The following is an 11,043-nucleotide window of genomic DNA, read 5'->3' as shown; positions in this document are numbered from 1 at the left end:
TAAGAATGGAGGCTACAGGTTGGTGACGTTGGTGCAAGTGTCGGGTTGTGTACCCGACATAATCTGTGTCGCGCAGATCACATTGAAACTTGTAGACTATGCACTGATTGTTGACAATCGGCGGCTTCTTCTCTTTCGGGGCAAGGACTTCACTGATCTTTTTTGACTGAAAGACAGGCTTTATTTGTACTCCAATATTTGCGCTCAGATTTTGCATTTCTCTTTTTACTGAGTTGGCTGATTGTTGATCTTTAAATGGTAGTGGTACCGCAATATTAGAGGTGCCATCACTTGCATCATCAAGCGCAGTAATATTGTCGATAATGACGTTGAGTAAACGTCGAAACATCGTTGCTTTTTAGAGTTTCTACAGTTTTTAGAGTTTTTAACAGTGATGGTTATAACTTTCGTCTTATCGCAATGTTTTATAGTTAAATTAAACATCAAACAACTTTAAAAAACACCTTTCTACCTCGTCTCTTCCACATTGACCCACTAGCCTGTTCTGACAGCGAAGTGTAATGTAGAAAACAACAAATGTTTCTAGAACCTACCTTTTTCTTGCAAAATTTCATTAAAATGTTTCTGCCGCCAGCAAACCATCTACAAGGTGTCTGTTTACAGTTGCGAGTATGTGGTGACAAACTCTAATTTCTCTTGGTGAGAAATCTTGAAGGATTTCCTCGAAATAGTGTTGTTTTTTGCATTTTGTTCCTCCAAGTAGGGGGATATGATTAGTATGTTTTCAGCATTTGTGTTACCTTTCTCTTTCCTTATCGGCCTTTTCAAGGCGCTCTGTCAGGGCATGAAGTTCTTCTCCTTCTTGCAGCATGACCTTGATTTCTTTATTTTCTATTTGTAGTCTTGTTATTGCATATTCTACAGACGAAATTGACACTCAAGGTAAGGCAAAATAAGGTAAGATCTGTGTCTGACCAAGTGGTCCATACAGTTGGAGCTTACCACCATTTCCGTAGCGGTTAGTGACTACAAGTATTTGTACTTCTCTCCAATGATAGTTCATAGTAGGATTACAGTCTAAGAATTAAAATTTATAATAAGAGACACAAAAATATAACTTAAAAATGGTTTAATGTACCCGTGGTAAACCTCTCTCATGAAAATATTGGAAGAACTTTGATGCCCTGTTCTATTTGCACCGAAAATGGCATAGGTCACTCACCCATTTGCCAAGAAAACTGTCTACTTCGGGATCCGGCGTGAAGTCTCTCTGAATCTCTTCTCGTCTTGCTGCCGAAGAAAACTAGTGACAGCCTATCACAAGACTATTCGGAAAGGCGAACTGGCTGGGGAGTTTTACTTCACTGTAGAAATGTTGATGTATTTGTTTAAACCCAATTTAACCTAAAGGGTACCCATGTTAGACTTAAAAATTATAGTAAGAGACACAAAAAATATAAGTTAAAAATGGTTTAATGTAATGAAACATTGCATTAAAATTATACACAATTTTTGAAAAAACTGAATACCCTCTTGTTATTGTTTTGATAATCACACATTTAAAATTATATTTTCTGTCAAAAGAAAAAATGAAATAACTTTTTTGGTTCCCTAAAAGATAGGATCTACATGATTCAAAATTTACAGATCGTTGGTATTTCTGAATTCCCCATTCAAAAATAGCCAAGTGGCGTGATGGATATCATAATAGAACTAAATACTAGCTTTAGAGTCCAAGTTGCTATAAATAAAGTTTATTTGTCTTGCTCTCTTGATTCCTTTTTGTAGTGTGGTCCAGTGTTGAGATGTAAGAATCCATTCTGTTATCAAGTGCTGTGATCAACCATTACCCAGGAAAAACAGTATCAGCTTAAACGTGTCAGTATCTCTAATGTGTAAAGAGGAAAACAAAAACAGATGTTTCTGGAACCCACATCTTTCTTGCAGTGTTTGCTCTAACACCTGTCCTAGTGATCCGTCCGCTAAGCTGCTATGGATCTTGAACAGGTATCCGTTTACCTTTTTCAGCGCTTCAAAGCAAGCTTCTATTTCGCTTTGTGAGAAATTTTCTGCAAGTAATTTCCTTGAATATCTGTTGGCTCTGACATTTTGTATCTCTTTCGGGATCCATGATGACATCCATCATCTCTCTTCTCATCTTGCTGCCTAAGAAAACTAGTGAAATCGCCTGTCTCGAGACTATTTGGAAAGGCGAACTGGCTGGGGAGTTTTACTTCACTGTAACTGTTTGTTCAAAAACACCCTTTAGAGCCGCAGATATATCTAGGTTTAGGAAGGAACGTTTAGTAAGGGTGAGGATTCAGTTTCTCTTATAAAACAGTCTACCGAAAATACTCGGATGGATAGTACTCATCACTGAACATTATTCTACAAATAAGCGGGCTTATGAAAATAAACAATTGAATTTTTATTAAGTGGGTTTATGTCTGTTTTCTTTTTCAAATTTTACATTTGGCTTTCAAAACTTTCGTCTAAAAAAGTAGAAGGGGAGCGGAGTGGAGTGGAGTGGAGTGGAGTGGAGTGAGGTCCTTTATCTAACACACGATTATCGTTAGAAAGTCAGCAGAGACAATCCGAGTGAATTGCTGGCCTGGATTAAGAATTCGGATGCCAAGGTATCCATCGTGAGCAATAGCAGATATTACTGTAATACGTTGGCTATTTGTCCTTGTCCTTATCACCTCAGCCCGCTGCCCTTTCGGTGGATAACCGTATTGTCTCGATGAGGTTCTGTCGTGGAGAAAGATCATATCAGAAAATAATGATGAATGAGTGGAAAGAACGTTTTATTCAAAACAAGTCTTTCTAACAAACAATTGACAGACTCTATGCTCTGAGAAATTATCAAAAAAGCAACACTTACAATTCCTGTCTCATCAATAAAAATGAGTTCATAAGGGGAATAATTTAGCAATAGTACGTCTTGGAGAGAGAAAAAATATCAACAGTATCAGTAATTTTTATACTGACCTTCTTGTTAGTGAACCCAAGTCTGTGAAGTGCTCTACACAGTGTGGAAACTTCAAACTCGGAGTCAGTTTGTTCCTGTATTGTTGATGCGAGCTGTTATCATGTATTCCTCATGACTGTGAAGTGTTGTCGTACCGACAGGTCGACCAGCTCTTTCTGCTACAACATTTCTTGTCAATACAAATTTTGGCAGATACGCTGCACAGTTCTTGGGCATACAAAGAATTGAAAAGCAATTTCCTTGTCACTCCACATCAATAGAAATTTGTACCAGATAATTCTCCAGCGGTCCTCTGAATAAGCGCCCGGCATTCTACCTCATAAAAAATGACCAATAACGAAGCGCGCGAAGTCTAAAAATAGAATGCAAATTATTGGAACCCCGCGAGAGTCAGACAACATAAGCATGCTCTGAGAGAAATAGGAGGTTAATGAACACCAAACGTTCTCTTTAAAAATTGTTTTAGGAACACTTGCTTACGCGCTTGAACTGAAAAAGCTTCGAATCTTCCACCATTCCATTTTGTTTGAGTTTGTCTGAGTTATGACGTCACTGGCGCGCTTCATTATTCTTTGCAGTGGTTTCTTTGTCACTTCATTTCTGTTTATTTAGTAATCGATTGCACGAGCCAGAACAATAGGATCATACCGTGATCCCAGGCCCGTGAGCCAGAAAAGTAAAGCGTAAATTAGCAATTCAAATTGCACACACCAGCACGCGCAGATTTTAAATCAGTCTAAAATATGGAGGGACAAATTCTAAACGACACTCGTCAACGTTTTACGACTGATATCAGAATAGTTGGTGGGAACAAAAAATCTTCATACAGAACAGCCAGAGTAAAGGGTTTTCCTGTAGCGGAGACTTGCTCCGAACTTAGAGAGGCAGTGAAGAACATTATTCCTGGTGAGCTGTTTGCTGAGAATTTCAGCTTTGTCCTCATGGATAAGAGGCAGAAAAAACTCTGGGTTCTTACAGACACCGAATTACCTGATGCCTATGCCGCTGCTATAAGTGGGCAACCTCTTTGGGTGGGCCCTAGCCATGTGGCAGTGAATGAAGAACGTGCCGGGAGTGTCAACAAGAAAGGCAACCAAACAAACAAACGTAAGTATAAGCTTTTGACACGAACACGTGTTTTCAAAAGTGTGACTTATAGGTTCTCATGATGAGGCAAATGCTGCGTCCCCCTCATTCACGGAGAAAATAGAAGAGCACACGAAAAGGTTGGAAGATAAGCACGGCGAGACCGTTCTCCAGCCTTACCAGTACCGACTCTGGGCGGAGATGCTGGTATGAAATGAATCCTCAAATTAACGCTAATCAAAGCAAACGCTAATCAAGATTCATTTTCTTTTTATCATTCCAGGTTTTGGGATCGCATAAAAGTGAAGAGGAACCACCAATGCTGCCGATATTTCGACACAAGATGGCAAAAAAGACTGCGACAAGCACGTCAGCAGTGGTAAGTGAACTGTTAAACCCACAGAATGTCGCATTTTATTATATCTCTCAGTTAGTACGCGAGCTGTGATTGGTCAATTTAGTGGGCTGTACTCTCCTGTACGGCCCGCTAAAATTTAAAGTTGGTTTTGTTGCCAAACTGTTTCGTGATTTATCGATGAATGTTCTTAACTTTTATAGCAAGTAAAAGGTAAAAACGTTCTTATACTCTAAATTATGTAATAAAGCGTGCGAACGACTTCAAAACAGTTTCAAACTGACTCATTTTGCTTGCGAGGTGCGTCAGAAATTAGAAGCCTTTCCGAGTCCGCGTGAATAGAAATCGTTTCCGAACCCGTCAGGCACACAGTAGAGATTTAATAGATACCTTACTAACCTCGTCTTCTCGGTCCGTACTGTAAATTACGGATCCTCGTTTTTTCCCTTCGATTTATGACCCGCGCGCTTCGCGCTTGGGCCATAAATCGAAGGGGAAAAATCACGGTCCGTAACTTAGTGTACGGACCTCGAACTCGGTTAGTAAGAGGTATTTCCCTACCTGCACTGTAGATCTTGGCCGCATGTGATAAATAGTGCACTAATAAATTGATAATGATTTATCCTTAGGCTACAAGTCCAGCTACAGCTACAGATCAGACATCCTGCGGGAACTTAGAGAGCTACATGAGCTCAAGCAGATGGGTATTTTAACGGAGGAGTTTGCTGACAAGAAGAAAGTTCTTTCAACTGATCTAAAGTAGCGTGTGTAGAATCCAATAAAACAGTTTTCACATGTAAATGAAGTTGTGGTTGTCTTTATTTGTATCATCTTATTACCGTTAACAGAGACGTAGCTAGTAATGACCCCATGAGCCCCGCTTGCGAAAAAAAAAATAATAGAGGCAAACCTGTCATCACGGTAAAGAGTCTCGCTTTATAGCTTTGTACCTTGGTCGAGTGATTGAAATAGCAGCAGAGGGAGAAAATTCAATTGGCCATGCTGTCATCAACCGCGCTATAAGATAGACAGGCGCCATAGTCATTTTAGAGCCAACATTCTCCATCAACAGAAGTCGCACAATTTGAAAAAGCAAAAGGTAACTTGACGCGAGCAATGTTATGTCTCAGTTGTTTCACTTTCAGTCACCAATCTATTATGTCCTGACAAACGAAGCTTGGTTTGTGGCGCGGGTGAGGAACTGGCGGAGGACCCCCTCACCGTCTCCGCGAAGAACAGTCCTCCCTACGCCCCTGATTTGTTGATTGAAAATTGTGATCAGATGCTGTTGTGCACTGCAAACCATACGCAGACTGGCTTTTCTATTTAGCGCTAAACTAAAAGACGCGTCGCATTCCTGGAATTTACCCCAGGCTATATTTATAGAAAAAAATGGAGTCATTATTTCGTTTAGTAGTTATCCGATGTACGTTTGTAATTCGAGCACGTTTGAAATTCACTAGACAAATCAGCCTCGAATTGCATCAGAATGACACCAAGAAACTGATGCAAATGATTTCTCTCATTACGTGATTAATATTCAGCTATAAGCGTGTTTGTTGTGAATGTTGCAAGCTTTGATGATTATATGCTAATTGATTCCTATTTTGCTTTTTGCTTTTTACTTTTTGCTATGACAACCTTATTTTAATTAGGTATATCTCATAGAAACCTGAACATATGCTTAAATTGGTCCCAAGCCCCCATATTGCTCACCTGACATGCGCAGTGTAATTAAATATGTAAAGAGCGCCAATGTTCAAAGTGGCGGACAATAAAGCGAAGCGGGAGCGTATTTCAGAAGAGATTTATTGACCAATTCGTAGGAGCTAAGCCCAAGAATTACAAGAAAATAAAAACTTCGGATAGGAATATTTATGCAGTGCATATAACACAGGTTAACAAAGGGGAAAACATGGTTAAAATTTATTTCAAAGGATACAGTGAGAAAGTTGACAAATGGGGGCCATGGCATGAAAATAACTCGTCAGTAATTAACACGATTAGAACCGAAGTCACAACCAAGCAATGATTCCCTCAGGGATTACTAACGTCCAAAAGATATCAGATGAAAAAACTCACATATATCTGTATCTATGAATAGTTGCTGTAGAATTATTTTTAACTTGCAAAGGGCAGGATACAATCAGAGCTATTAAGCCGAACTTCACAAACTTCCCTGCCATAAGGCCGACAACAAAATTTTTCAAACCTCGACAAATTTGGTGTCAAAATGCTCCAAATTTAACGTAGATTTCGAAAATAGTGTGCCTTTTAGATAAACATCCTTGCGTGACGAGAAATCGAGCATAGTCTCCCTGATAGTCCGGAAATCGCTCGATGTTTTTTTTTGTAAACAAACCAGAATCGACATTGTTCCGACCCGAAAGGCCGACCCTAATATTTTTCTGATTCCCCCGAAACAGGATTTTATTGAAGCTCAATATGTTAAACTTTCCTATTCTATGTGACCTTTTTCGCTTTTCTGCGTTTTACTGTACAAACGGAGGCAAAATGTTCAAAAAATGAATAATTTTAAAGAGGTCTAACTTCCCCGACCTGACGCAGATCAAATTTCGTGACCTTTTGTTCAACGTGACTTTGATATGACTAGTATAAATCTACCGTAGCGCTCTATCACAACTGCCCATTGGCTACCCTACTCACTTTCTATACTGTTGTCACCGGGTTGGAAAAGAAGGAGTCAGAGGAAATCTTACGCAAAATTGGTTCATTCGCTTTGGTTTCTACAAGTTGGGTCAGGTACCATACACGTCATCCAGGGCGCGCTTTCGCTCCCCTCCCTCTCCCACACATGTTTTTTGAAAAATCTTTACAGAGTCCTTCCCCAGCTCCTAGTTGTTATCGCTGAATCTCACGTAAACGATTCAGGCCTTAATTTCGATATTTTGTTTCCATGCGGAGATCGGGCAACATCGGACACGTAAGAGAAACTGCGAACCGGGGAGGGGTTTGCAACGAATTGTCGTGTCAAAAATTAAAAAAAGCATGTGCGGGAGAGGGACGGGAGTGCGAGCGCGCGTTGGATGACGCGCGTTTGGGATTAGGTAACGGTACGATCACGATGCGAAAAGCGATATGGACAAAAAAAAACTTTGCAAAAGACCCTAAAATTCTCCGACTGTCGTAAAATTATTCGAAAACAAGTTCGGTCAAGTTGTAAAAAAAATCTTACGAATTCGTTTTGGCTGATAGAGTTGTGAAATTCAGAGACCGGGCGAATATTTGGATTGCGTTCAAAATGTCTAGAGTGGCTCACTCGCCTCCTTTGTCAATACAGTCCAAAATTATTGTCAGTTAAAAACTGTAAATAAAACCCCTATTGACCAGTTATGCCCCTAAATTAAGCGGCCGCGGCCACCATTTGGTCGTTCCGATGAGGGTTTCTCTATATTCTTTACCCCTATTCAGCGGCCACCCAAAATTTAAAAACTTTGTTTTGGAAAGGGCGATGACAGACAAGAGTCTGAAATTGAAGGTGACGAGTGATAATTCAAAAACACGTCTATCATGATTTTCTTGAATTGACTCCATGTTCACTAAGAAAGTTATAACCCGATAGTGAAAAAATAAGGTGTGCTGTAACGTACACCAACCTCTATTGAGCGGCCAAACTCTATTAGGCGGCCACATCCTATTTCCCCGAGGGTAGCCCACTTTATTATATGTAAACCACATATAGGTAGGAGTTTAGGTTTACAGTATTACGCAGGGCATATAGGTAGTGGTGGTCCAGTAAAAGATGACAACAGTGGCAATGGTAAACTATTCATTTTTTTCATTTCTTTATTTAATCTCTTCCTACTCAACAAGATTGTGTGCTCCCTGTGGTTTCAAGTCTTACGGAGCCTTACGTATTAGGATAGAAATTGTCCTATCCCTACCCCCTAAGAAACACGTCAAATTGGCGTTTGGACCTGCCTTTTACAGCAAATAAGGGTAGAACATTTCGAAATTATCAGCCCAGTGTCTATTTCAACTTAATATAGGTCAAGTCATGTGGCGCATGCTTAAATATATGTCTAACCCGTAAATTGAAATTTGACGACGGATGGTCAAATACTTGCATTTTTAACGTACTTTGAAAGGCTCTCGCGTCGCTAACAAGCATTTGCCGAAAGAAATTTTTACAGGAATCTGTAGAATTTCCTTTTGCGATTCAATCACCGGAAGCTTAATCCATTTGAAGGTTTCGCACATGGTGAAAATCAATTATTTTTACCAAGTACTTTTAAGTGAATGAAATACATGTCTTCGAAATTTAATTATTTTGCACCCAAAAAACCCGCAATATTCCTTAAAATCAACCCAGTACATATTAAAACATTGCACAAAAATATTTGAGTGTTTTAAAGACGGAAGAATGATGTGGTGTGCATGCGAGGCTCTCAAACTTGTTTACTAAAATGGTGTCAAATTTTAATGGTATTTGTAATTTGCATATTTCTTTGAAATAAAAGGATATTTTGCCAAAACAACTACCCAGGAGTTTTTGTCATGCCCTAGCCGCTCTACCTTCAAAATATGAGCGAAATCGAATTTTCGACCCTTGCCGAGTTATTTTCCATATTTATGGACTGGGAAGTTGCTATCGGCTACGCAATGTTAATAGGTTTCGCCACACTCAAATTGCCTCTGTAGAAGGTTATTAGGCTTAAAACTGTCCTGTAAGGGTTAACTCCACTCCAACCCTAGGAGAAGGAAGAGGAGGCACGATGGCATAATGGTTGGTGCAATGGACCCCTATTGGGGATCATTGCATTGTGTTCGTACTCTCATAGTGCCTCTCCTAACCCAGATGTATATTAACGGGTACTGGTTACGGAACAGGGATGGGGTGCAGCAGAGTTAACCTCAATAGGTGCACTTTTATTTTTTAACTTTTAAAAACTCGTTCCCAATGCATTGGTCTGCCTACGAGCCAAGTGGCTCATCAGGCCGGAGCTTATCCCGGTTTAAGTAGCAGGAAGCGAGTTTCAGTAGCATGAAGCTAGGTATATACATCATCTTATACACTTTAGGTGGACTGCGCTACTGTTAATATCCAAAGCTAAGGTACAGAAAATTCTCTTTGATCAACTTTCAGTAAACATGGCTGTCAGGCGAATGTTTGGAACACGTGACTTCGTTTGGCCCCGTAACCACCTGGGAACTAAAGTGCACGCGAGCTCACACGGGTATGATTACTCGGACCGGCGTTTACAAAAAAGAAGAAAGAAAACGAATCGCCCAACGAATACTCTCCGAACGTTGAATACAGTAATTTATTATTGGATGATTTGAAATAAATCTACATTGGGGAACACTTAGCAGGAGAACTCGAATTTTCGTCGCACAGGCTGAAGGGGATCGAGTCTCGTCTCTTTGAAGCATGGAAACCAGTTAGCAGCGCAAGGGTTACTGGACGAGTCAAAATAGGGAAGACCAGTGTGGCTGGAAAATAGTATCGATATATCAATTTCTGTTATTTCGTTGTGAAAATGTCGTTCTGGGCAGTTGTAATGTGCCAGGTGGAAACTAGTGAAAGCTTGGAAGATATATGTCCTGGTGGTCTGATCAACTGTGGTAAAAACCTTCTGAAAAGATTCAAATCACTGTATAAACCGGGTCATCAAAGTTTTCTGGAGCCAGACAAGTAGCTGGTGAAATTTGAAAGCTATTTTTTTTGTATAGAAATAGCTTTCACTGCATATGGTTGTGTACTTTAAGATGAATCAAACTCGAAACTAAAAGACAAACAACATAGACAAAAACCTGGACCAAAAAGTTACAAAACTGATCTCAAAATTCTCTCTAATCCTGGGTTAGTTTAATCAGGCTTTGAACAACCCGGCCCTGGATATTTGAGACTGTGGTGACTTAATTCTGTACCAGTATTAGTACAATATTGGTTTATTGCAAAATATATGGAGAGACTTGCTAAGTTTAAATTTTATATCACTCGAGCGAAATAAAGTCTCCTCAAGTCGCCTTAAATCGCCTTAGGTCGCCTAAAATCGCCTACTAAATCATATCGCCTAAAATCGCCTTAAATTGCCTAAAGTCGCAATGTTTTTTCTGCCAATCTTACGGCGAATTAAGCAAGATTGGCAGAAAAAACACCGTGACTTTAGCAATTTATGGCAATTGGTGACAGGACTTCGTGTCGTTCAATTCGGTATGTAAGTAATTCCAACTAGAACTCGAATCCAAACTCGATGGTTCAGGATTCCCGTCGTTAAGAGGGTCTTACATTGTATGAAACTAAGGGCGCGTTCCATTTGATCAAAAATTCCGGTGTGAATTTCCGGTAATTTCCATAGGCGAATGGTACAAACTTTTCCAGTGTGGAAGACGACAAGTCGCACAGTTTTGTTCGCTTGGAATTTTCCAATGACTTCGAGGTTCAAATCGCAAATATAGAAGCAAACAGAACACTGATGCTGATAAGTCGACATCGTAACTTTTTATACACCGCAGCAGAGACCTTATACAAACCACAGCGGCAGCGAAAACGTCGCAAAAGAAAGGGTTTATAAATCTTTGTAAATTTCCTAGCCAACCTATGCAAAACAAACAAGTACACCACGGGGTCATTATTTCTATAAAACGCTTTCTTGACGTATTTAGCTGTAGCTAGTATTTATCG

General features: G+C 39.8%; 1 protein-coding gene across 2 annotated transcripts; it reads left to right on the top strand.

Annotated features, from left to right (window-relative positions):
* The first annotated feature begins 2,572 nt into the window (after positions 1-2,572).
* On the top strand, positions 2,573-5,802 carry LOC145495143 (uncharacterized). 2 transcript variants are annotated; one of them, XM_081474723.1, is made up of 3 exons: positions 2,573-4,060; positions 4,323-4,418; positions 5,024-5,802. In XM_081474723.1, the coding sequence occupies exons 1-3, from the start codon at positions 4,010-4,012 to the stop codon at positions 5,105-5,107; spliced, it is 231 nt and encodes a 76-aa protein (XP_081330849.1). In that variant the 5' UTR covers positions 2,573-4,009; the 3' UTR covers positions 5,108-5,802. The 2 variants fall into 2 exon arrangements, with proteins under 2 accessions (XP_081330849.1, XP_081330848.1); XM_081474722.1 differs by having other exon boundaries at positions 4,323-5,802.
* Positions 5,803-11,043: the final 5,241 nt, after the last annotated feature.

The sequence above is a fragment of the Orbicella franksi genome, chromosome 8 (assembly GCF_964199315.1).
Source record: "Orbicella franksi chromosome 8, jaOrbFran1.1, whole genome shotgun sequence".
Classification (NCBI taxonomy): Eukaryota; Metazoa; Cnidaria; class Anthozoa; order Scleractinia; family Merulinidae; genus Orbicella; species Orbicella franksi.
The sequence above is the reverse complement of the archived record's forward strand: the minus strand, read 5'-3'. Positions and strand labels throughout refer to the sequence as shown.

Excerpts from the sequence above, each read along its gene's own strand:
- LOC145495143 (XM_081474722.1), top strand. The coding sequence starts at position 3,697 with ATGGAGGGACAAATTCTAAACGACACTCGTCAACGTTTTACGACTGAT.